The 26,653-nt window shown below is 47.3% G+C and overlaps 1 protein-coding gene and 2 long non-coding RNA genes across 4 annotated transcripts in view; 2 read left to right on the plus strand and 1 right to left on the minus strand.

Moving 5' to 3' along the window:
* The window catches only part of LOC125318478, a 30,780-nt gene extending 19,910 nt beyond the window's left edge, over nucleotides 1–10,870 (minus strand). The window contains exon 1 of the long non-coding RNA XR_007200373.1: nucleotides 10,783–10,870. This is a non-coding gene — a long non-coding RNA (uncharacterized LOC125318478). The remainder of the gene's footprint in view (nucleotides 1–10,782) is intronic.
* Nucleotides 10,871–11,063: 193 nt separating this feature from the next.
* On the plus strand, nucleotides 11,064–12,838 carry MID1IP1 (MID1 interacting protein 1). Of its 2 annotated transcripts, none has more exons than XM_048289188.1 (2): nucleotides 11,064–11,239; nucleotides 11,627–12,838. In XM_048289188.1, the coding sequence occupies exon 2, from the start codon at nucleotides 11,776–11,778 to the stop codon at nucleotides 12,268–12,270; it is 495 nt and encodes a 164-aa protein (XP_048145145.1). In that variant the 5' UTR covers nucleotides 11,064–11,239; nucleotides 11,627–11,775; the 3' UTR covers nucleotides 12,271–12,838. The 2 variants fall into 2 exon arrangements, with proteins under 2 accessions (XP_048145145.1, XP_048145155.1); XM_048289198.1 differs by lacking the exon at nucleotides 11,064–11,239 and adding an exon at nucleotides 11,256–11,443.
* A 7,395-nt stretch (nucleotides 12,839–20,233) lies between these two features.
* LOC125317086 lies at nucleotides 20,234–25,830 on the plus strand. Its single transcript, XR_007199937.1, has 3 exons — nucleotides 20,234–20,469; nucleotides 23,471–23,650; nucleotides 25,758–25,830. It is a non-coding gene; the product is annotated as an uncharacterized LOC125317086 (long non-coding RNA).
* Nucleotides 25,831–26,653: the final 823 nt, after the last annotated feature.

Raw genomic sequence — 26,653 nt, forward strand, 5'->3', positions numbered from 1 at the left:
GTGAAAAAAAATCTCTGGGCAGGCCAGTAAGTCCCTCTTTATTTTTTGTAAGGGAGTGTCATGGTTTAACCACTCTTTTAACAGGGAGTTAAGGTTATGGTCATGTCAATAAACTCATCCTCACAACTGCAACACTACAAATTATACCATTTTAAGGGTAACCTCTGTTGTCCCACCATATCTAACTGCTGGACTCCAAGGATCAGCTTAAGTTGGAGATTGCAACCTTTACAGAGTCACCAGAAAGGGATCTCCAAACTTCTCTGCCCTTTCAATGCCTGTGAACACAGGATTGATGGCAGGAGTGCTCCTCCTGTCCCCTACAGCTGCACGAGAGTGTATAAGGCTCTGGATGCTAATGGTCATGATGTCACCCTGTTGGAGGTGTCTTATGCATGGTCCCCTTCTCGGGAGCAGCTGAGCCCATGTTGCTGAAACATGATGTTCAAAACATCTTTCCTTCAGAAAGTTTTGCAGAAGCTTTGAGCTATGTCCCCCCCTTTAATTTTTTTTTCCATCCTTGCAACATTCAGTCCTTCCTCCTCTCCCTTGCTTTCTATGAGCTGCTGGTGACAGTCCCAAAATGAGCTAGGAATCTTAGAAAACCCAAGTCCCAGACTTTGCACTTGGGGATAAAAGGGCAGCAATGAGCCTAAGTGGGCAGTGCACACACACTGACAGAAGGGCATTTGCTCCTCAGGGTGGAAAGAGGTCATGATACCTGCCAAATCTAGATTATTTCTACCTTCAGGACAGGACAAGACTAACATGAAAAAAATCCTGCTTTCTGCTGGTGTGGGCTTTTAGTAAGATGTATCATGCTTGTCCTTGGCTATTCAAATAACACTGTTTCGCTCTGTATAAACCAACTTAAAATATGAATGAAAAAAATGCTATGGATCGTGAAGCAAGTGGGAATGGATAATCAATTTTTACCACTAATATTGTGGATATGACCAATAATTCTGAATGAGTTATGGAAGCCTTTGCTCTGAGCAGATGTGTCTCCTTTCAAAGCAGTCTTTTTTTAGCACAGCCTTAATAACAAAAAGTGTTGATTTAAACATATTAAAACTAAACAAACGTGTTTTCATTGTCCATCATATTTCTTCTTAAAATGTAGGAATATGAAATTCTCAGAGGTGGGCTGGCTGTGGGAGGCACAACAACAATGGATTACAAAAGCTTTCAGCTTTACAAACATGGGTTCAAATCAAGCTTAAGTAAGTGACAGGCAAAATGGGGCTATTGATTTCCTTCTAGTCCCATTTGGCTACAGCAAAAACTGGGCACAACAATGTCTTAACACTTAAAGGGGTGGCATCAGCCAAAAGATAAAGCTTCTGCAGGAGAACATTTGTGGTGTTATTTATAGCAGTTGAGATTACTGGACCACTTGAGATTACTAGAGCTGAAAGACATCAGAGAGTAAATTCACACCCCCCCATTTTGGGAGCTGTGCTTGCTTTCTAAGTTTGGCTGTGCTTTCTGCCAGAGCTGTGCCCCAAATCTCCCTTCCAGTTACATGGTAGAGCAGACATGATCCATGTGTGCAGGTCAGGCAGGGAAACACGTTTTCCTTGCAACACGCCTGTCCAAGAGAGAGATTCATACCAAGTCAAAAATCCTCTCCTAGCCAGGAACCAACCTGCCAGGCAAGTGATAAGGTCTGCTGATTTTTCTTTCTGCCCATGCACTCCTCCTACAAGAAAGCCCCAACAGGTCCTTGAAGCAAATTTGGTGGCCAAGGCTGTGTCTCCTTGCAGGTGACAACACATAAAGAGCCAGGCCTTGCCTTGACTGAGAGGTGCCACAAGTAGATCTGTAACTGGGGTGGACTAACAGCTCCATCATGAGCTTGCAAGGTCAGACCTTAGGGATACTACTTCAAAAGCTCCCAGCAGACACCATCAGGACTTGGTTTTTAAACACCTTGATGCTCTTGGGTGTGTAAGTCAGGTCCAAGGGGCTCAGGAATGAGCACAGGAAGCTCTGTGTAAAGCCTGGCCTGCACTCTGACTCATTAACACCCGAATGTCTGGCCCAAGGTGACTGGCTCAGGACCACTGAAGTAGCCAGGGCTAAAATGCAAGAGTTCCTTGCTCCTATATGGCTCTTCTACCTTTCTGAACTTGGTGCACCTCTCCTGCTGCTGTTGAAAGACGCAGCAGGGCTCAGTGGAAGGTTGTGTGGCTGCCCTCTCCATTTTCTTACACTAGGGGATTTGTGTCAGAAGTTCAGCATTGCCAAATGTAATTTTGAATGATTTTGTAGTTCTAGGTCAATAAACTGCTTACCATCATAGGGGAACTGAACCATGAATTACTCCAGTTGCTGCAGTGCATCTTTTTTTTAGCCATGTACATAGAATGTGCAGTTCAGGATGATTCTCAATAGCCCTACATTTTCTGATTCACATTTTTAATTAAACATAATTTTCTTTCTTTCTTTTGTTTCTAAATGGGCATGCTGTGCCATTATATCTCAAGGACCGCCAAGACTAGAATATCTCAAGACCTCGTCGCTCCAAAGCTCCACTCCTGCTGCAGAGAAGAAAATAGAAGAGAATAGTGAAATAGTAGGGCAAAGAGCAAGAAGGTTCACTGTGTGGGTTGGGTTTTTTTTTTTTTTAATTAAATTACAGGGATAAACATTATATTAATTCAAAGTCTCTTTGTAGTGACCTCTCTTCAACATTATCTGAAGATTATGTTCATTCCTTATTTAGTGAGGCTCCACTTCAGAGGAGGAATGGAGTGAAACTCCCCCAACCCAGGGAGAACCAGGATGAGAATAAAATATTTGCTGGTGGTACTGTCTCCAGTGTAGTAGGGAGTATGTGGTATGTACCTTCTCACACATGTAAGAAGGGTGGCTTCATAATCTTCTGAAAATTACCTTAAAACACGTGCAATATTATGTTTTATACTCATGTATCATTCCCTTGATGCTGTAGAAGACAAATAGCTAGTGATGGCAAAGATCCCTTTTGGTGCCTTAGACTGCTGAACGCTGTGTGTTTCTCCTCTCAATCCACCATTTACTCCAGTCTGAGGCAAGGAACACAGTTTATAATTTTTTACCGACTTTCCCAGGTGCAACCCAGGCACAATGACTATGATTTACTTTCCAGTGGTGTCCTTCCCCTTGGAAGCTGAGGAGCAGCCAGCTTTTGTTGTGAATCCTGCTCAGCCCTTCACCCCACAGTAGGGACGGCAAGTGTGGCAGCTCGGCTGCCCACTCCCGTTCCTTCCTGCAGGCACCACGTTATATATCCCTCACAAGCCTGGCCACAGCTTTCAGAAACATCCAATAAATCAACAGTTAAAAGGGAAGAGTAGACATGGGGAGCAGGTGCTTATTATGTGTGCATCTCTGGAGAAGAATAACCCACAGTGTATTTCCATGCCCATTTGAAATGGAATACGACCATGACCCTGCAAGTGGCTCTGCTTGAATTGTTCCTGGCATGATGTTTTACTCCTAATATTTTCATTGTCTGCCTCCATCAGTTTTACCTCCCACTGTAGCATTAATTTTGTATGTGAATATGGAGGCTGTGCTTTAAATAATACAGCATATGCTTTTTATTTGCCATGTAGAATAATATTTTTTTGGCTGATTTATGTTCCACCTGGACAAAATTATTTTTTATGATGGGTTTATTTCATTTGTTCCCACATCCCCAAATGGGAGGGAAAAAAAGAGAAATCTTGTAAACCACTGATAATGATGGACACAAAAATCTGCTTTGAAATACAAATTTACTGCAAAAACAGATTCTCTCCAGCCATGTAAATGAAAAAATGCTGTTGTAATAATTTTAAGGCTGCAAATGCATGTTACTACTGGAGAGAGTAATCTTCAGGTTCTTGTGTCATCTCTTACACAATGCTGGGAGTACAGAGAAATTCACTGACAGCTATAAGGTATTCCAGTAGAACAAAATTACACATATGGCTACAGCATGGATTTAATTTAGCTCTTTTCAGAACTTCATCAAAGCCAGGACAAAACCCTGTGGTCTTTCGGTTTACGGATTTGCTCCAGAACTTCATAGGCTAAGCTGCCAAATCCACCTTATTTCCAGTTTTCACAAGGACTGCGGAAAAATATGTTACTTGCCATTGAAACAAATTCATTTCAAACAGCTGATCTGAGTTTCAATTAAAAAATAATATATGATGTACCTTGTGTTTTACAACCCTGAAAAAGACTGGCAGTATTTTTATATTAATCTATCACCTACAGAAATATGCACTATGAATAGATATATTAAAAAAAAGTTATATGCAGTCCCTAGCACAACTTCATTCTGATTTTGACTTCCAGCTTTTGGTGCTTTTTGTAGAGCAACTAAATATTAATCATACAAATTCATAATAGTCATAAGTTTGGGAAGCTCTGGTACTATTTTTGGTTGTAATAGTCATCTTTAACCATACAGCATCCTTCAGCTAAAACCACACTATAATAGGAGCGCTTATAATAAGGACACGTAACGCCTCCATGTCAGCTCTGAACAACAGAGACACGAAAAGTAGGATATTCTTTCAGAGCAGCTTCTCTTTTAATACTGAATGTAAAATGAAGAGATAGGACTTTCACAGGAAAATTCGGCTGCTTCTAGTCCCACCCTGTAAGTCCCCATCAGATGGCAGAAATCCAAGCTGCTATCTTCTCCCTTGGCATCTTCCAGCAGCAAGTGGAAGATTTGCTCCCATGTAGGGCCCCTCCACCCCACACAGAGCTCTCCTCCAGCCCCTCGTCCTGCCATGGCCCCAATTCTTGCTCCATCAGCCAGCACGGAAAGCTTCAGTGACGGTGGCCACCTTTGTTCTGCTCCTTCTCTTTCTGAGCACCGGGAAGCGAAGAATTCACCCAGCAAGCCAGGCATTGAAAATCAGTGACTGGTTTACAACGATGAACTACAATTTATAGGACTGTATGAACGCGTACTGTATTTGTTTCACCACCTGGACAGCTCGAGCCTTTCAAACAAAACCAGAGCTCCCGTTTTTCCGCCAGCTCGGCGGGATAAAGGGGCAGCTCCTGCGGGAGCCGCCAGCCTGCGGACGGGAAGGGGCGGCAGTCCCAGAAAAGTGCAGTAGATGGAGCCGGAGAGGCGCGGCAGAGCCCGCGCGTCACCTGAGGATACCTGCGAGATCTCCCCCTCAGCTGAAGCGGGTTAGAAAATGTGCAATTTAGATTTATCAGTTCAGGAGGAAGATTCAGATAAAAACAGTTGAGCTGGTGAGATTATTAAATGCAGAACCCCATACTGAGACGATGCTCACCTTACTACACGTGCTGGTGAACGGGAAATAGGGCACTGGCACCCCCTCAGCTGCACCCAGGCAGTCACATGAGAGCAAGGTGATAGAAGCAGAGGGGGAAAGTCGAGGACAGAGACCTTCCTTCACCCAGGAACGTTTTCTGGGAGCTTGAGATGGCACCTTTGGGATTGGGACGGCAGAAGCAGCAGGAATGGTGCAGGTTTGGGTCCGAGTGGGAAGTACAGATCTGTATTTCCTGGTGCCAGCCCCTGCGTATCAACCCGGTAATGTCACAGAAAGGTGGTCTCGTGTATTTAATTTTATCAGGCGGGAGAACTCTGATATATGCTGCGCTCAGTTCAGCGCTCCTGTGCAGATTTACTCGGCGCTTTAGCATGCGTGCTGCCTCGCTGACAGAGATTAAAGGCTCTCCTCAGAGCCCCAGGTATTACGCTCAAATGTATAAATCAGGGCTTAATATATAATATTTGTCCATAAAAATACATCATGGTGGCATTCGTTTGACTATCTGCATATTAAATACCATTACAGAAAAGTCCTGAGCTTATTGAGGATTACTTTGCTACACCAGTAGTCTCCTGCCATCCTAAACAGGTTTCCTTCCTGCCAGAGCATGGATGAGAGGCAAAGAGGAAGGGGCAGATCTTGCTAACACTGTTCATGACCCCACGCACTCCCCAGCCGTGCAGAGCTGTGCCAGGAACACGCTCCCAGGCTGGCCCTGCTCTCTGGCTCACCAGCACTGGCCGGGCAGGGCAGCGATCACGGTGGAGATGACACCGCAAGCCTCTAAAGGAGAAAATTGCATGATGTATCGCCACTCACGAGCACCCACCAGAGAGCTGTTTAGAGTGAGATTACAGTCTCAGAGGAGACTCTCATGCCTCTTGGTCACAGGGTTACTAAGATGATGCAGTTGTAACTTGTATGCGGGAGGTAGGAGGGATTTAAGCGACGGCCAGAAAGAAAAGCTGGATCAAACCTCCACAAGCCTTGCTCAGATTAACCCAGATTCCTGAGTCCCTATCTTTGAGGGACTTGAAATCAGCCAAATTGCTTCCTTTGCCTTGAACAGAAGACAAAAAATGTGAGGGAGATGGTAAAGTTTATACTTCACCCACAAGTTTATGAGCAGGATTTTAGAATGAACAGTAACAAAGCTCCCCAAAAAAAGGAGTTTGTAGAATACAAAGGTCTCGATCCTGCTCATGCCAATTCCATAATAGCACAGCTATACGGATTTCTCTGCGTTTGCTGCTGACTTACAGAGACACAAGGGAGAAAAAATCAGACCCAGTTGCAATCTTTTCCCCTTCATCCTCTTCATATTCAAGCTTTTTTTTTTTTTTTACTTCTAAATTCCAATTATTAACACAGGAGAAAAAAAAAAAAGAATCCCTGGGATCCCTGGTGCATCCTTGGAGTGGCTGCAGCCTCATCATGGATGACTAGACAACCGCCACTGTGCCACATAATGAGGAGCACACATGCTGCACCGGGAGATACTAATGAGGGAGCTACAGCCCCCTTAGCCCTCTCCAGTAAATCCGTGTCTGCAAGCCATGTTTTATTTATCAGGCTTATTATGGCAGCACTAAGGAGCCATTTGAAAAGGGCCGCTGCTGTCCTGGGCACTGCACACTGCAGTGCCTGCTCAGACCAGCTTCCAGGGAAGATGGATGAGGCTGGCAAGAGATAGGGGAGAGAGATGCTACGCACACGCCATGCAAACAATCTGTGGCAGCATTTATCCCACCGGCTCCTTTAAGGAGGAAGAGGATTCAGCCTGTTTCGACCTCACAGCACTAGCTAGCTGATCCCAGGCCCTGGAAATACACAGTAACTGGCAAACAGATTGAAGCTGTGCATGTAATGATTTCCAGGAAAGCTGAGGAAGTAAGGACTTGACAGGCCTGGAGAAACCCAGGTGCGAACTGCAGCCAGGCGACTCAGAGGGGCTTCACAGGAGCTCAGCTGCCTGAGACAGCCACCTACCTGCCCAGCACTGGTCCCTGATCCCACTGCCAGCAGAGCTCCTGCTGGATCCCACACTTTTCACTTTTCAGTGGCTGCTGTGTGTCGAGATGTGAGGACACGGAGCTCTTGTGCAGTGTGCGGTTTCGTGCAGATTTGTGCATGTGCCAGAGGGAAAAGGGATTTACCATCGTCACTGCCTTCTCCAAACATCCTCCTGACCCCTATGCACATCCTCACAGAGGTTTCTGTGCACTTTGGAGAATCACTCCACTTGCAGAGGATCAACAGAAAGAGGAGTAAAAGGCGGCTAAGTGAAAGATAGGAGAGAGATGAGTAAATCTTTGCAAAACGTACACTGCAGGTCTCAGCAGGGCTCAGACAAATTGGTCTGCATTCCTTTAATATATTAGATTTCTACTTACCCTGTTCATTAGCACGTTAAGCTACAAGGGCTGATTACATGAACCTCATGGAGAGGCATCAATTAAGATGATAAATTTACATACATTCCTTCTGGATAAGAAATGACGGGTTTCCTCGGTTCAGTGTTTGGTACAACTGGACTCGCTTTCAGAAACAGAAAGTGTTAAATGCGTGCATCTGTACTGCCTCCCAAAATGATGGGAGCAGTTCACAAGTTTGAGCAAAAATGTATGTCAAATAGGAATAGAAGGAAACAACTCACAGTTTCCAAGGCTGAACTCTAATCTGCCATGTCACATTGACAACAGATTATGAGAGGAAGTGAAATTCCCAAGAGATGTTGCCCTTAGAAGGCTGGCCCAAATGGTGCTCCCAGCCTGCAGAATTGCAATCCTAAATATTTGCACATATTTATCACTTCTTGCCCACACAAGATCTCATCTTATTTTGCAAACACTGTGCAGCAGAACAACTTCCTAGCCACCAAAGTGTAGCCATTTCTGGTCTGCAGCGTGCCAGTGGCACCTCTTTTGTGCCAGCACGTGTCTTGGGAAAACTGTGAACAAAGACGGTTTGTTATCCTGTTGCCACTGAACAGAGAAATTAGATAGGCTTCGCAAATGGTATGAAAACCCACGCAAGTTGACAGAATCATCAGTCTTTGCTTGCAAAACACTGCACAGCTGCTAATGTTGCCAGAGGAGACAGGCCCATAGCAGCTCTGTTCCTATAGCTAACCTTTGTAGTACTAACCTCAGTGTTCCTGGGGCTAAAGACTGGTTTACAGCTAAGTCAAACAGTTAATGCCATTAATAGCTCAGTAACAAGAATAGCTAAATAGTAACAGCTATAGTTCATCCCTGGTCTTCTTCAGGAAGAAAAAAGAAAGAAAGAAGGCTCTTGTCCAGAAAGGGCTGAACACCACCAGCCCTCATTCATTTCATAGAAAAATAAAGGTTTTTAGCTAATATAGTAAGTTTTATGTGACTCCTGCTTTCCTGAACAGCGGAACCAAGTTTATTTGAGCAGAAAGGTGTTTTCACCCCCACACTGCTGGGCTTGTACACCAGGGGTGCTCCATCCAGCTGAGGTGCTGGATAAAGACTACTCCTGCATGTTTTCATGTTAGTCTCCTTATCCAGGACTGTGCTGGGTAAAGGTACACGTTTCCACCTTCTTGGACTGCCAGATAGTGAACATGCAACCTTCCTCATTGCTCAGGGCACGATAAGGGGTTTCCAGCTGATTCCCCTTCTAGGCCCTGCACAGCCACGATAACTGGATCATTCTGAAGAGGACACATTTCAAACAAATGCCACTTGCATATAAAAGTTTATGCCTTAAATGGGATCACCTTTTCTTAAGAGTGGAAAAAGTGCCATCTCTTTTTCTCTCATGTGTACACCTATGTCAATTACATACCACAGGAGTAAGGAATATGTGCTCCTTTATTTTGTTCTAACCAAAGAGCAATCAAACCTACCCAGGCTTGTGTTCATGATATACATTATGTGTACCAGGGACATTTATGCTGCATATCAAATTTGATCAGAACATAAGGAAGCAAAAAAAAATAAATAAATAAAAAAGCCAATTGCCTTATGCTGCTAAATTTGACTTGAGTATGATCCGTCTCAGCCTAACGGGTGAGGCACACGCCTCACTAAAATAAGCAAACATTTAAAGCCATTTAAACCCATTTAAAGCCAGGCTGGAAGCAGAATGTGTGGCTATACCTTTTGGGAAACAAAGAAGATAGGTGTGGGTGAAAATTACTAGTGCCCAGGCCATAATTTATATAATATCATCACACTGAAGTCTCAGGTACCTCCCCCCTTTGCTGCTCCAAGCTGGGTTGTTTTTGCCAACTCTTTCTCCTCCCCAGCCAGTACGTTGTAACCTCAGGTAAAGACTTCAGTTTTAATTTGTTCAAACGTTTAATTGTTTTAATTTGGAAAGTTGGACAATAAACCAATTCCCCTTGTTTCCAAAGATTTATTGCTTTTTCCAATTTATTGAATGTTCAGTGTAAGCTGTATTTCAATTAAAGGCAAGAAAACTGTTAATGGTCTATTAATGACACACTGCATCTATATGAAGACGCAAATGTAAGTCGTGGCCAATTTTCTGGCCTGGTGAGATTATTTCTTTTTTTCCCTGTAGTGAATTATCTGCTAACAGCTCATCATTTTATACCAGTCCGTATCTCTGGCTACTGCTTAATCACAAGTAACCGCAGCGCACGAGCTGCCCGCGGTCCCATCCCTCACACAGACGGTCTGCCACCCAGGGAACCGGCCTCCTGCTTTCGGGTCGGGGCCTGGCGGCAGCCGGGCACCGCGGAGGCTGCGGGGAGCAGGGCGGGAAGCCGAGCCGCCGCTGCGGGCAGGCCGCTGCGCCCCTCGGAGGCCGGCTACCGCCGTGCGCGCATCGCGGGCCGCCGGCGGCGCGGGAGAGGCGGGCCCGGGGCGCGCCAGCGCTGCCGCTCCGCCCGCCGCGGCCCCGGCGCCGCCGGGCGATGCCCGGGCGTTGCCACGGCAACCGCGCCCCCCCCCTCCGCGCCGCTCGGCCCCACGTGACCCGCGGCGGCGCTCGCGGCCAACCCGCCTGTCACCAGGGCGGGGGCGTGCAGGGGGGTGCTCTTGTTTCCCATTGGCTGCTGCCGGAGCTCGCTGATTGGCGGGGGGCGGCCGGGCGGCGCGCCGATTGGATGGGCCCGGAGGTGAGGTTGTGGGGTGATGCCGGCCGCCCCGCGCAGCGCCGGGACACAGACAAAGGCTGCCCAAAGGCTGCCCAAAGGCTGCCCGACCTCTCCCCGCGACCCGGGGCTGGCGCGGCGCGGGACGGCAGCGGGGGAGCTCTCGGCGCGCTGCTGGGAGGCGGCGACGCGAGCCTGCCCGAGCGCCCGCGCGCCCTGCGCCCTCCCCGCCCGGCCGCCCGCTCCTACTGGCGCTGGGGCACGCGGCGCGCCGGGGGGCGGAGCCGGTGTCACGCTCGCCGCGCGCCCGGCAGCCAATGGGCGGGCCGGGAGGACGCGGGCAGCACGCGGGGCCCGCGTGTCCCCGCGGCAAGGGCTGTCAATCACCTGTCAGTCACTCGCCCCGCCCCGGCGCGGCCCGGGGGGAGGGCCCGCAGCGCTGCTCTGTCACGGTGCCCCTCGCTGCGATCCCCGCCCGGGGCGGGACCGGCGCTCGGGAGCGTTCCGTGGCCGCCGTTGCTTTGTCCCAGGGTTGGGGTGCGAGGCAGCCGCCGCCGCACTGCAGCGGCTCCCCTGGGGACTCAGCCCCGCAGTTTCTGCCGCCAGCACCAACCCGCGCGGCCCGGGCCTCTCGGGATGCCCGCGGTGCGGGCTGTGCTCCCGGCGCCCTCCCCCGGCGGGGGGCGAGAGGCGGAGCCGGCGCGGCGGCCGCCCGCCGCCTTTGTCTGGCGTGGCGGCGCGGGGGGTGGCACTGGGGAACACCTTTTTGTAAGATACGCGCTATAAATACGGCGCCGGGTATGGGAGCGCGGCCACGGGCGGCGGGAAACAGCTCCGGATTACGGTGGGTGCCATCACCGCGGCACGGCGGCTGGGGACCGCTTGAATTTTAATTTACTGGCGCGGTGGGGGTCTGCCATCCCCTCGGCCACGCCCGGTTCCCGGGAGGAATTGCGGGGGGAGTTCTGCGTCTTGCCTCGTTTTGTACGGAGGGGAGCGGCCGCAGCGAGCCCCGGCGGCTGCAGCGGGGCAGGCGGAGGAGGGGAGGGTGAGAGAAGGGACGAGGAGGGAGAGGCTGAGGGAAAGGCACGGGGCTGGGGATGAAGGCGGCGGGGGAGGAGGAGAGGGCGCTGGCGGGAGGGGACGGGAAGGCGGGCTGGAGGAGGGAGGAGGTAAAGGGGGAGGGAGAGCAGCCCCTAACCCCGGCGCCTCCGCCACCGCCTCCCAGCAGGACTCTGATCGTGAGCAGCCGCCGAGCCCAACCCGCGGCGGAGGGCGGCCGGTGCCGCTAGCGCGGAGGAGGAGGAAGAGGTCGCCGCCGGAGGAGCCCCGCGGTCCGGTCCCAGCCGCCTCGCTGAGCACGCCTGCCCGGCCGCCAGCATGATGCAGATCTGCGACTCGTACAGCCAGAAGTACTCCCTCTTCAACGCCATGAATCGCTTCATCGGCGCCGTCAATAACATGGACCAGACGGTGATGGTGCCCAGCCTGCTGCGCGACGTGCCGCTGCTGCTGGAGGAACTGGACGCGGCGGGCGCCGTGTGCCCGCCCCGGGATGCTGCCTTGCCGCCCGGCGACCCCGGCGCCTACTTCTCCCGCAGGGACATGTACAGCCACTACATGCTGCTCAAGTCCATCCGCAACGACATCGAGTGGGGCGTGGTGCAGCCGGCGGCGGGCGAGGAGGCCGCCCGCAAGAAGGACAAGCTGGGCGGCGGGCCCGCCGAGGATGGCGAGGGGGAGGAGGACCTGGAGCAGCAGTTCCATTACCACCTCAGCGGACTCCACTCGGTCCTCTCCAAGCTCACCCGCAAGGCCAACGTCCTTACCAACAGATACAAGCAGGAGATCGGCGTCAGCAGCTGGGGGCAGTGAGCGCCGGGGGGGAGCGGGGCGAGGGGCTCGCCGCCCGGCGCTGCCGCTGCTGCTGCGGTGGCCGAGGGCAGCTCCCCGGGCCGAGGCTTCCGTGCGCGCTCCCAGGACTGCAGCAGGTTTTCTATCAACGCACAAGCGAGAAAGAGATGTAAATTAATCAGTACTAGTTTATTAATTATTTTGACCCCCCCCCGTGTTTTTTTCATTGTACGGTTCGGGGCGAGCGGTCGCTGTTCCCGCCTGGGTGGGGACGCTGAACCCCTACGTGTACGAGGTGGTGGCATTGCTGGCTGAGAAGGAGGCTCCGCTGAAGCCGATGAACATAACGAAACTAGCACAAAATTGCTTCTGTTACCCCGGAGGGAACCCAGTGAGCTAAGGAGCATCCCTCTGTTGTGGGAGAGATGGCGGGTCCCACGGTTGTACATGTACTGGAGTTTATTTAAAACTTTTTTACTCAGATGTAGAGTATATTCTAAAATAAATGCAAATGTATTAACTAAGACTGACCTAAACTTTTGGTATGATTTATCTTTCTTTAATTAAATGATATTTTTAACATCTGGAATTCTTCTGTTTTTCTTCTATGTTACAGTCAGAGCTGCCTTACTAGATAAGAAATCTGCGTGTGCAAGAGAGGGGCTTTTGTGGCCTTTTTTTTCCCATCAAAGGGAGCAATTAGGCAGTGATGAGATAACTTGGCATATCTAAACTGTTTGAACGACCATACTAAATTTAACCATTTGAGTTCTGGTAAGCTGTTCCCAGCTGCACAGTGCAGTTGCTCTATGTGAGTGTTGGCTTGAAGGTCAGTGCCTCTTTAACAAAATCTGAGAAGAGCGAGTCATGGTTACTCTGCAGGCAGCGATTCATGGAAGTTGGAGCAAAGCCTAGGAATGACTCTTGCTTTTTTTGGGAAGTATCTTAATGTACTGTGGGGACCTCTTTTCTCTCCCTCCGAATAGGTCTGGCAGACTTGCCTCCCCAGTCTCTTGCATTTCTTTCCTTTAATCCTCCTTGGATACCATGAATTAATCGGTTTTGTGTTATCCAGATTGTATTGATTTCTTTCTCTCTACTTTTTTTTCCATTTGTTGAAGTAAAGTACCTCGGAATTGGATGTCTATATTGTGTTCTAATATTAAGTTCTGATATTAAAGTGCACTTACTGATTGTGATACAATATATAACAGAGGACAAATGTTTAATAAATATGTAAGTCCTTACATAATGTAAGTTTTCTTCTCAGGCACTGGAATGCCAAGTCTGTAGACATTTTGTACTGAGATTTCACTTTGTATTATTGTCATCAAATATAGGGCTTGTTTAGTGGTGTTGGTTTGGGGGTTTTTTTCTTTTAAAAATAGAATAATTTTTCTCTTCAATGATATTTTTGTTTAAATTGAAATATTCCCTAGCACTTTATTTTTCAGCCCAACTGTTAGGACATTGTAGTAAAGCATGAGCACTCCAGACATGGAGTAGGCAGACATTTGTGTAAGTTAAAATAATCAGCCTACATCTATGCTTAAAAATATGTATTTTAGAAGGTTTTTCTCTTCTGGGGTAAACAAGAACTTTGTAAGGCTGGATAATTTTTAGTTTGGCGATGCTTGTTCTTTTCATAATGTTTTTAACTCCTCTTCCCCTCCCCTTCTGGGAAAATGCCAGGAAAAAAAGTGAGGAACAGGGAAAGGGATTACCCTGGTTTCCTAACATGGCTTGCCAGTCTTTCCACAGTCAGACTAACGCAATGCAAAAGATGTGGTGCCCTGTGCTGGATGGTAAAGTTTTGTTCTGAAGTCAAGGGTGAGAGGGAGAACCTGTTCTGCTGTGTGGCTCCCTTCTGGCCTTGCACTCCATCAGCTGGAAACCACATTACAGCCTCTGCTGGGGAACGCTGGCAAAACCTCAGACAAAAGCACCTCATGCAGTTTCACCCGTGTGCCTTTTGATCTCCTGGTAACTTCTCCTGGTATGGGTTTAGACAATACTGTTTAAATGTTGCACAAGAGACAGTGTGATGCTGATTTAGACTGTGAGTAATGTCACAAAAATAGTGTTGCATTAGTGCAGCACAGCCGTGAGTATTGCATCCATTACCTTTGCATTCCAAAAAAAAAAACAAGAGAAAAGTTTCGGTGGAAGAGCAGCTGAAATCTAGTGCATTTCCTTACCAGTAAAGCTTTGGGTAACAGGACAAGGAGGATTCTGTGATTCAAGGGTTTGCCTTGCCTCTCTCTGTGACTAAGCTGCAGTTGCTGAACTGCACGTGGCTCCCATGTGGGGGCCCAGCTGCTGGGCTGGCAGCAGCCCTGATAATCCCAACTCAGCCATGCAAAACCTGCAGAGAGTCGCACCAGCTGAAGAGACTCCACCACCTCCCACCTGGGAGCTGCTTTAGAGTTTCCCCTTCTCAAGGTCATGGGAGAGGATTGAGGCTCTTGGGATCAAGAAAGTGATCTCTTAATGCAGGGTGAAGGCAACAAGAGATAAAACCAGGGATGTATTGCTCATGCAAAGGACAAGGGATGAGACTTTGCTGCTGGCTGTTGTGTAAAACAACTTGGCCTAAAAGGTGGGGTGGTCAGGCAATTACATGAATGCTGACTCCTGGCATTGCAGTAAGCAAGGACGAGATTGCAGTCTTAATGCAGATTTTGTGTGTTAGATGCTGAATTGGAAAAAATTTCCATGAGCAGCACTCAAATATACATCAGTTAGGTTTATTATTAAGGAATTATGTTTCCTTTTGAAGGACTGAATCACTTTAAGTCTCCCAATTATATACAGAGTTCAGCAAACCTTTAGGCTGCTCTGGTAAAGTGATTCTGGTGCTTGTAAGTGTTAATGATGAATTACATCGGTCTAATGTAAAAAGTATCTTTATGATCTCAAATACTTTGGGAAGTGACTTAGTTTCTTAGCCACACACAGGCAAAAAGACAACTTGCCAAGCTACCACATCTGTGCTCAAACCAGGGGATATCCACATGCACTGTGAGAAGCAGTTGTCATTTCTAGCTCACTTAAGTGAAATAGACTCCATATAGAGTAAGGCAGACATTAGAAGAGCAATAAATAATGAGATTCAGAACTGTTTGCACTAACAAATTGATTACAGCAGAAGGTATCTTACAGCCAAAGAGCCTCAAGAACATTGCTCATGGCATGCATCACTTAATATATAAAAGTGCACAGTATCTGTCATTATAGTTCATGAGTCAACTCTTGTTTTTATGTTTACAAAACGAGGACAAATGAGGGGAAATCCATGCTTTTCTCTCTCTCTCTCTCTCTCTCTGTGTATAAAAATAAGGGCATTGGGGATGGGTGTGGCTTCCATGGGAAGAACAAGAATCGTGGGCTGATCAGTGCTTGGTGGAAGCAGATGAGGCTGAGTCAGGCTACGCTGTCACCTTCCTACTTTCCCTCTGAAAGCTGTTCCTTGCAGAGGATTCTAACTACGTCAAGATACATGTGTTAAGTGGTTTGTGTCCTCCCCCCCTGCACAGGCTCTTGCACCAAGACAACATGAGTCATCAGCAGATTGGCTTTGCTGAAATATGCACTAGTGTTAGTGGTCAGAGGGGAGGTTGTGTTAGGATCTTATTTTCCTGTACGTAAGCTCTGCACCCTGTTCTACCGGAAAAAAAAAAATAATAAAGCATCTCCTTTCTATGCCTCTGGATTTGGTACAGAGCTAATCTCTTTGTGGAAAACTCTGCAGCAATTTTCCCTCACTGACTTATTTCCCTGAAGTCTTGAGTATGGGAGAGGATTGAGTGGAAGTATTGCTTTTTATTATTAATAACTTTAAACTTTTAATGTTTTTATTAGTTGTATCTAGGTAACAGTGTGCTAGGTACCATACTCCAAGGAGCTCAGAGATCATAGAAATAGAATTGGGTAGGAAGACACCTTAATAATCGTGTATTTCCAGCACCCTTGCCACGGGCAGAGACACCTTCTGCTAGCTCAGGTTGCTCAATGCCCATCCACTCTGGCCCTGAACATTTCCAGGGATGGGGCATCCGCAACTTCTCTGGGCAACCTGTTCCAGTGCCTTGCCATGCTCACAGTAAAAAATTTCTTCCTAATATCTAATCTAAACCTACTTTCTTTGAGTTTGAACCCATTTCCTGCTGTCCTATCTGTACATGCCCATGTCCAAAGTCCCTCCCCAGCTTTCTTGTAGCCCTCTTTAGGTACCAGAAGGCTGCTGTAAGGTCTCCCTGGAGCCTTCCCTTCTGCAGGCTGAACAATCCCAATCCTCTCAGCCTGTCTTTTTAGGAAAAGTGCTCCAGCACCTCTGATCATCTTTGTGATCTTCTCTGCGCTCGCTCCAGCAGGTCCACTTCCTTCCTATGTTAGGGACCCCAGGGCTGGATGCAGCACTGCAGGTGGGGTCTCGTGACAGCAGTGTAGAGGGGAAGAATCACCTCCCATGATCTGCATCTTGGGACGCAGCCCAGGACACATTTGACTTTCTGGGCTGTGAGCACAAATTGGTGGATCATGTCAAGCTTTTCATCAAACAGCATCCTCAAGCTGTTCTCCTCAGGGCTGCTCTCAACCCATTCTCCATCCAGCCTGTGTCTGTCTGTCCTTGGGATTGCTCTGACCCACATGCAGGACCTTGTGCTTGACACTGTTGAAATTCACAGGGTTCACACAGATCCACCTCTCAAGCCTGTCCAGGTCCCTCTGGATGGCACTCCTTCCCTCCAGCATGTGGACCACACCCACAGCTTGGTGTCATTGGCAGACTTGCTGAGCATGCCTCAGTCCCACTGTCCATGTCACCAACAAAGGTGCTGAACAGTACTGACACCCAAGGAGCACCACTGGTCACTGCCCTGCACTTGGACATCGAGCCATTGACCACAACTCCATGGGTGCAATCAACCAGCCAATTCTTTATCCATGGAGTTGTGCACCCATCAAATCCATGTCTCTCTAGTTTAGAGACAAGGATCTTGTGTGGGACAGTGTCAAATGCTTTGCACAGTTTCATGCACGCGACCTCAGTTGCTTCCTAAGATCTTAAGTGATAACACATGCAGGGAAAAAAGAAAAGCACGCTGGGTTATAACCTGCCATAAAATGTGAGGGAAGTGTAATCAAGGTGAGCGTTGCAAAAGCATCTCCAGCTTTGCATGCACTTTTCTGTTATTTGTCATTGTCATCCCTAAACAAGCAGAAACACCTGAATGTGTTAGTTCTAATGTTACGAAATAATTTTTTTTCCAGACCACAGACGTGCATGACAAGTTTGGATCAAAATTAGTTTTAAGGAATGAAGCTATAAACTCCTTTCCAAAAGGAAATTTGCAAATAGGGGTGCAGTAATTGTATACCTTTTTGTTGGTAGCCAACTGCCAGAATGGGCACTCTTTGTAAAAAGTAATATTCCCTCCCTGTTCAAATATCCTTATTTGACCCGGAGTGATAGAATGAGGAAAACACCTTCCAGTTTTTGTGCTTTTGAATTTTGTTCTGGAAGGCATGGCACAGAAGAAGCTTGAAGAAGTTACAGGGAAAGCAGGTGCCTCTGTGTTAAATCACAAAACAGTGAATGAATTTGCCCCCTATTTGTAAGGTCTCTCATAGTATCAGTTGTATCTTTTAATCATGTATATCTACATACATCTGATTCTAATATGATGCTGTCTTTTTGTTCTGGCCTGTTTTATCTTAGCAACTTTGGGGTACAAACAGCAGGGTCAATATCCCACAGGCCCAGACACACAACTTTAGACACTTTAGCTGAACCTTTTTAAGTGCATCTCCCTTTTCATGTGTATTTGAACTGAGAAGGTGGGCAGAATGCCTAAAGCCAAGGTCCAGAGTACAGCACAGCAGCATGGCAGCCCCCGTGCTTTGGGATTGCTTTCTTGGTCATGGATGTATGTGCTGGACCAGGGAGATGGACGAAAGGTGAACCATTCCTTCAGGGATTTACACCAGGTTGTACCGTGTTTGGAAGGGAGAATAGCAGTGGGGAGGTTTCTCACCCCATAACCAATGTGTCCTTCCCAATTCCTTTTCTCACCTCTCTGAGAATTTTCCTCCCTGAAATTCCTAGAAAACCAAGCTCATTTTGTCACCCAGACAGCTCTCAGCTTTGAACTGAACTGCAATTACTAATAATAGGAGTATTAGGTGATTTCATGGTATTTTACTGTCTGAATTTTGTAATTAAACTTGACTTCTTTTATTAACCTGCTGTTTTTTATGTGGAGACACTTTTCTTTTTAAAAAGTTTCAGTAGTGATGGCTGATCACCAATCCATACTTTGAGAAATACCAGTGTCTAAATAGCTGTTTTGAAGGCAGAGCCAACAATGCAGAAAGCTGGTTTCTGTTGCTAATGTGTGCAGTGCTCCTCTTTTGACGTGCCCTAGTAATTGCCATTTGTATTAACTGTAGCATCGCACACTGGGAGGAAAACACACCCTGTAGCAAGCCTGAACAGAGACGAGTTAAACTAGGGGAGCTGGCAGATCATGGCCTTTGCATTTCTGATGTTGGCTTTTGTGTTCAAGTTCAGTGTGATGCAAAAAAAATGCCTCATTTAAAGAAGTTGAGAAGTCTGATTGTAATGAAGCAGGCAGTAGGTTTCTTTCCACTTTCACTGGTATTGGTATATGGTATTTAGCAAAGACTAAAATAATTCCTCATCCAGGTGAATACAGTCATGAAAGCCTTAACTTCAACAACCAAACTAAGAACACAATATTTTTGAAGGGTTTTTTTATTTTAAGACGCAGCAGTGACTATTTCTTGACTAGTTTAAGCTTAGGCCGTGCCAAGAGAGCTGGTTCTGTGCTGTCCCCTGACCCTCATCCCAGCCCTGTGAACTCTCCGGTTCTGTTGTGCTGGCACCAGCACTCATGCAGCAATGGAGTTACCAGACTTAAGGAGCTGATCCAGATCAAAATTAGCAGAGGAAAAAATCTTTCAGCTGTACTAATTCCCTCGTGCGGCAGAAGGTGTAGCTGCAATAGCTGCAGGCTGGTGTTGGAGGAAGGGTTGGGAACGGGCTGCCAGAAGGCTGAGTGGGACCTCCCCTCTTGGCAGCCACTTCCAAGTGGATTGGATTAAGCGTGTTGTGAAAGTGTCATCTGAGTCCCATCTTCAGAAGAGGTTTGTATGCTGATGAGTTTCAGTATCACTGAAACTGGCGGCTGCTCGGGGCTGGCGTCCCGGGCAGGACGAGCACTGATGTGCCACCTCTGCCAGGCGCCGGCTCCTTGCGCCAGAGCCTGCAGTCCCGAAGGAGGCAGTGCCGGGTCCCCACGCCGCCCTCCTGGCAGCCGGGACAGCAAGCACTGCGGAGACTGAGCTCACACCTCACCCCGCCGGCTCTTGGCTGCCTCCGTCCCCTCGTGGTGGCCATGGCCAAGGAGGCCACGAGAGTTTAAGAGGTCTCAGAGTTTAAGAGCCATGGCCAAGAAGAGATGCTCCTACATGGAGTTTAAGAGCGAGACCCTCAGCTCCTTCAGAGCACAGCCAACAGCGCTGCTGCCGTCCCGCCTCTGCTGGTGTCCCAGCTTCCCAGAGAACACCTACAAGATTCCATGGCACAACAATGCTGAGTACACCGTGGCAGCAATTTTGCTTGATATGAAAGGGTTTAATACTTTTGAATTGTGTGTGAGGGAAAGAGCAAGGGGCAACAGGAGCCCTGGTTCATTTTGTGTGCAGGCACTGACACACGCCAAGTCCCAGGCCTTGATGCAGGGATGGGAGCCCAGGACTTGCTCTCGCTGGGAGCGCCCTGAGCACAAGGTCTCTCTTGCTCTCTAATTAAAGGATGCCATACAAAATAAAGCTGTGACCAGAAGACTGAGAGCCAGGAGAGCAGGTTGCTCCTGAAGTGACTTGAACCACTCTTAAAGAAACCTTGAGAGGTGATCTTGAAGCTACTTGGAGCTTCAATAAGGTCTCTGCTACCCCTCAAAGGTGCCAGTGGGTAAAAAGGCAGAGTATTTTGTGGGGAGCGCTTCTCAGCAGACATGCTATGAGACCACTACAAAAGCTAAAACCATTTCTCATGGGAGCTGTGGTTTAGTGGAGTGCAAATTTTGGCACAGTTCTCTCCTCTGGCTCACCTCGCCTTCTGCAGGAGGTAGGATCTGGCTGCAGTACAGGAACAACCAGACTTCTTCTCTTGCCTCCACATCACTGTGCAAGGTAAGATTTTCCATTGCTGTTGCTGCAACCATCATGGATGAAGAGCAAAGGAAGGCAGCTTCTCCCAGCAAATTTTACCTAATTCTCTCCTTTGGGTAGGTAGCACTGCATGGCAATGGCTTTCCCAGCCAGCCTCCCTCTCATACCCTCCCTGTGGCACTGGAGCCTTGTCATGCCCTACTCTGACTCTCTGCTTCCGTTCCCTCCCTGCTCTTAGAGCAGTGTTCCGGTTTGGCCCAAATTTTGAAATATATCCTCTGAGAGAAGGCACAACCACCCCTCCCCCACCAGGTTCGGGAAAAATAAATTTTCCTCGAAGGAAAGTGAAGGAGATAAAAACTATTTATTTAACAAACACACAGGAAAAGGAAAATAATGCTAAATAATAAAATCTCTCGCTGTGGAGGAAAAACCTGGGAAAGTGTCAGAGTCCTCCCTTTGGTCTCCTCGGAGCTGGGGCTTGGCCCAGGGCCAGGCCCTCCGTGCCTGGTGGAAAGTCCTCCTGATGTGCTCTGATGTTGAAGCAGTCCAGTAGAAAAGGGAGAAAATCCAAAATTCCAGGGAAGGGAAAAAAAAGTTCAACTCTCAGTCTCTCTCCGGAGAAAAAGAAGCTGAAGAACTGGCCAAAAGCTGACTGGAAAGCAGCTGAGGAAAAAAAAAGTCGCTATCTCTGTGTGACCTTGAACAAGCTGGAAACTGCTTTGAGAAAGTTTTGCTCAGTTTTTCCTTCCCCCTCTCAGGCTCAGTTTAAAGGCATAGAAAGGCACAAAATTAATTCTGGGCATAGGGCAGCGATATGGGATACACATCATAAAGTCACCCCAAGACAAGCAGCCACCTGGAAAACACAGGAGGTTGCAGGCAGGAGCCTGTACCACCAGGAAAGAGTAGGAGGGAGTTTGATTTTGCCAGAAGATGCTGCTTTCATGAGAAGGAGAAGCAGAAAGGAATCCACCGCAGTGGGAACAATAGTGCTAATCCACAGTGTTCCTCCAACCTTTCTGCCCAGCTTTCCTTCATACAGAGAATGGAAAGTATGAGAATGCCCTCATCTGACCTGGAGTCACCACGTAGGATGAGGAAGATGCCTTGATGTCCACAGTGCCCTTTTGGTCTGCATGTGTGAAATGACTTACCCAGATAATTCTGGAGAAGAGTTCCCATCAGAGACGTGGCTGAGGGCCCCATGGCCTGAATCACACAGTCACACAGGGGGAGGATGTTGATGACGTTGGTGGCAGTGAGAGCCGCCCTCTGCATCAAGGGCTGGGCTTTCAGGGCTACCACACCAACTCCCTCCTCCTCCTCCCCTGACTCAGCTCTCAGGAGACATCTCCAGGTGCAGTGGCTTTCTCCAAGAAAGTCAAGATCAGGAGAGACTGGCTGTCAGACTCTGAAGCACTTGCTGCTTTTGACTGTGTGTTTTGGACAGAATCCCCTTCCATCTGCATTGATGCAGCTATTGTTTGTATACATGATTTTAAGTAGAGATTTCCCTTCCTTCCTGCTCCTTTTAATATCATGTAGCAGCTAGAAGCAGGGAAAAGAGACTGGCACCATATGACCAACCAGCTGTCTGTGGACTGTCAGAGCATATTGAGGGGAACACAATGTGACTACCTAGGGTGCTTGATCGTTCAGTCTCTGTTGGCTAAGCTGCACACTGTCTTCCTTCCACTCAGTTATCCTGAATGTCACTGAGTCAGTGCATGGTTTACAGGACAGTATTTTGAACTTTAATAAAAAGTGATCTGGTACATGTCCAGTGCAGGGTAAGATCCCCTTCCTAGGAAAGCAGCATGACTCATGCTGACAGAGCATCTACTGCCAAGTCATCCTTTCTGTTGCACAGCAATGTCTTCCCTTTTTCTAAATTGCCTTTAAAGGCAGGAGAGTGGGTCACCTTTGCTCCAGCTTCAAGGTAGCAAATATAAGTGTTTAGGAATGAGAATACCAAAGGATGTGAAGCAAAGCTAAGTATGGATGCCTCACATTGACTAATGTTGGAGAGATGGTGAGTTGTCTTTGACCTCAGTCCTCTCAGTTTTCTCTGCAGAGAAAACACAAATGCATTTTAAAGATCTCTTCCATTATTTGTGAGTTTCATGGATGAAATAAGACATGTAAGTATCCTTCAGTTTCCACTAGAAATCAAGATGCTTTTACAGAGGGAAAGGAAAGGAAAGGCAAGCACCCTGAGGTGCACAGAGAACAAAAGGCATGACCTGTCACTGGTGCAGTGCAGCAGGAAAAGGCAGTTTGGGGGCACTAGGGAAAAGATAATCTCTGCCACTTGAGGAATTTATCAGGTAAAGGCTTTTCTGAGGATGCCTCCTAAACTGTGCTCTCTGACACAGCCAGTCACCAGAACCGTTAGGCAAAAGTTCTTCAGGTTGAAGTTTGATGTGGGGGGATTCCTCAAGAAATCGACACAAAATGAGGAAATGTTCTTTCAGGAAAGAGAGAAGAGTCCTTTCATTATTAATAGGATGAAATTACTAATTTCTAGAAAGCCCCACTTTCTCTGAATTGGCAGATCTGAGTTCCCTCAATATACAGATGACACTATTATGCTCTGCACACTTTGCCAGCAGACATAGTGCCTTAATTACTCAGGAACATGCCGTGTTTTACTTGACAAGTGGTAAAAACATGGTCTGCTTTACTTCTCTTTAACATTCTAATTTTTAGGCTACTGAGGTACACTCCTATGCCTTCACCTATTCCAGGAGGATAGGTTCTCATAAAAACTGTATGATGATTGTTATTGATTATGACCAATAATATGTTATTTTCATCTGCCCCTTCTTCCTTCCCTCTTGCATTATTTATACTGCAGTCCTTTTCCTTCTAGTGACAATCAACATCATTATCTCTCTTCACAAACTATGCACTGCTGTTTCTCAAGTCTGCTGACTTTTGCAAGCAAGTTTCCAATTATTCTTTTGGGGTTGTAATTCATCTGAATGGACATGGAATTATTGTCTTTTCCTTCCTGCAGATATCTCCCTGCAGTTATGGAAGTCCGTGGAAAACCACACCACATGAATTCAGCGTTACAGGCTGAGCCTTGGACATGAGCTGGTGTCATGTACCTGCTGCAAAGCCTCAGTATGGCAGAAAGGGCTGCTAATTACACTGCCTGGAGTAGAAAGTTTGGGTAATCAAGGAAGGGGAAATGGTGAGTAGCATATGAACAAAGTTGTTCATCATTTCCATCTCAGCTCCTGCTATAGGAAAGGAGGAGAACTAAAACCTGCAGAAACCTAATTCTTATTGCAAGAACATCATGGCAAATGCATATAATTTACTGCTGATGCACTTAAAGGGCTGTGGTGTCTAGATAAGGCAAGTCAAGGCAGTTCTAACTTGCTAGCACAATTTACTTAACAAAACATAGCTGATTTGAATTTTTGTGAATTAAGAGATTTTGAATTAATGGTTTTTTTCCTTCTTTCTCTTTCTGCATATTCTCTTTCTTCCTGTCTCTTTCCTTTTCCTTCTCAGAGAAGCTGTTTAGCAGCTTGGGGTGGTTTTCCTGTCTGTGTTTTTTACATTTAGCCCCTGTGTTTTCGAGAACTGCCTGCCTGCAGCAGCCTAGACAAACTTCCAGGGCTGGAAGCATGTTTTCTAAAACATGAATGTAGATTTACTTCACCTTTGACCCTCTTCCACTGAGGAACTGAAGAAATCTCTGAAGAAATCTCAGAGCTAGATTCAGTCCTCTGCTCCCCATGTTGCTCCCATAGCGACCCTAAGCTCTACTGTTTTTCCCAGGCAGATGTTTTACAGCCCAGGAAAACCTAGAAGAGGCTTTCATCCTCGCTTCTCATCTCCTCTGCTCTCTCTCATGTAGGAAGAGGGTATGAGATGCTCACATCTCTCAACCGTTAATGCTGATTTCTGTTTCCTTTCCCTCCTGGCCCCACTGAAGGAGGAGATACTCCAGTAAACATCACTGTCTTTTCCTCCTGGTTTTGGGGGCAGAATGGAGGAGGATCCAGTCCTTTTCGTTATTGTCAGGGTTACTGAATCCCTTCTGGACCTGCTTGTATTTCTGTGATCTAGTTTGGGTGATGCACAAAGTTGCCCATTTCTGCTTCATTTCCCAGAATAGTACAGAAGTTTGAGGGAAGCAGTGGCTGTGAGAAATGACTTTGCTATGAACTATAAGAAAGAAAAGGCTGAGATCATGATGAGTGGATCCTCCTTTACCCTACTGTCTAGATCAGCCACCTAGAACAACTTTCCCAGGGAGTGACAATTTGTTTCAGTGAAATACAGATTTCAAGGGAGACCCTGATTACAAGGGAGAACATCATGTGTCAGGTAATGTGGGCTTCCTCTAATGTTCCCTTTTTTTCCCATCTTCTTCAGTCCTCTCTCCCATCCAGTTCTCTTTTTTCCACACATCCTCTGCCAGTCTCTTCTCCCTGGGGTCTGTTCCTGCTCCTTGTGGAGTTACATTTCAGTCCTTGCATGGATTTGGATGATGTTACATCAGGCCTCATGTCATGTTCTGGGGGAGAAAGCAAGACAGTAAATCTTTCCTGTATTTAACAGGCTAATTATGATTTTGTGTAACCCACATCCCTGGCTTTCTGTTTCTCCAGGAGAGCTAGGGAGAGGCAGGGAAGGAAGAAGCAGAACTACTGAACAAAACCCCACACTAGCCTTTTTGGCATAGTTTGTGAAGGAAAGGGGAGAGAACAAGAGAGAGATCCTAATCTTAATATGTATTATTTTCTCCCATACAACAGTGGTGGGTGTGGACTGAAGTGCTCAGTAGCTGGGGAGATGGTAGATTAGGGAGATTGTTTGCTGTGAGATGGAGGAAAGACTCAAGGAGGGGCTGGAGCAGAAGGGTGTGAGGTAAGTAATGGAAAGAAAAGTTCAAGTAAGTTCCAGAGAAGTTGAAAATGGAAGCAAGAACTGGGATGAGGGAGAGCAGACAGAGGATGCAGGGAAAAAAAAAAAAAAGATGGGAAGATGAAAGCCGTGCGAGTTAGTTCAGCTCCTATTAAAGTTGACAGCATTACTCTTTCCAGATAGTAGGCTTGGCTCATAGGAAGATTTTGAAATAGGACAGAAGGAGGAAAGGAGGACTGGTAGACAAAAGACAGACAAAAAGAGAGAGCAAGGAGAAGGAATACTCCAAAATGGAAATAGAAAATAGTTGAAAATGAACACAGAGAAGCATGCTCTGTATATTGGAAGTATGCTGGAAAAGGGAAGGGAGATTGAAACCAGAGCAAAGAAAAATGCATGAGATAATTTTGTGATTTCAGATTTACATCCAAGGGGATGTGAGAGTCCTGCCTGTGGAGCTGAGACCTTGAGAAAAACCTGTGGCAGATGTGAAGATATGCAGGGCAGAATATAACTGCAAACTATAAAAGGTATTACTTTATGCAGATACTTTCCTCTTAAGCTGTATGGCCCAGGAGTGGAGTGGGCTCAGAGAGAATGCTGGGGACTGGGTAGGGAAGATGGGAAATAGCAAGTAAAAGAGCTAATGACCAGATGGTTTGGTACAGATCTGTGTCTTGGTGTTGGATTACCCTAAGGAAATGAAAGCTTCAGCTGAAGCTCTTCTTGAACCTGGGGCACTGTGAGGTCTGTCTCCATGTTTTCTCTGGCATTGGGGTTCCCTGCCAACAAAGCATGACCTCATGCTTCAGTCTTCTCCCTGGGGAGAGCATGAATACCCGGCTGCCTGTTCCCACAAAACCTGCAGACGCCAGGTATCTCTGGCTGTGTCTGGACTGCGAACCCCCCAAGCCTCTCCATTCCTGGGTCCCACAGATTTACTCTCCCCCTGCAGGACAGTAAAACACAGTCAAGTGTCTGTGCCCCAGTCCCTCCAGCCCCTGATTTCCAGAAGAGGGAATTGTGCAGTGGGGAATGTGGCACACTCCACCTGGTCCCCTGGCATGTGCCACCTCCAAGGTCGCTTAGCCCAGCAGGTAAGTGCAGCTGGAAATACCAACTCCTTTGTCAAACCTGGGTGAGCTGGACTGATGGATTCAAAGTTTGGTATGGATTCAAAGTGAGATCCATGCATTTGTATATGCACAGAGTAAAACCTTGTGCACTTTTCTTCTTTTTCCTGGAAACAAGGCTTAAACCAAGATTCTTGATCAGGCTTCTTTCCAGAAAGAAAAATCAGCAATGGGCCGCCTGT

This window comes from Corvus hawaiiensis, chromosome 2 (assembly GCF_020740725.1).
Source record: "Corvus hawaiiensis isolate bCorHaw1 chromosome 2, bCorHaw1.pri.cur, whole genome shotgun sequence".
NCBI lineage: Eukaryota > Metazoa > Chordata > Aves > Passeriformes > Corvidae > Corvus > Corvus hawaiiensis.

What these genes read in the sequence shown, in the direction of transcription:
- MID1IP1 (XM_048289188.1), top strand. Translation starts at nt 11,776, where the DNA reads ATGATGCAGATCTGCGACTCGTACAGCCAGAAGTACTCCCTCTTCAAC.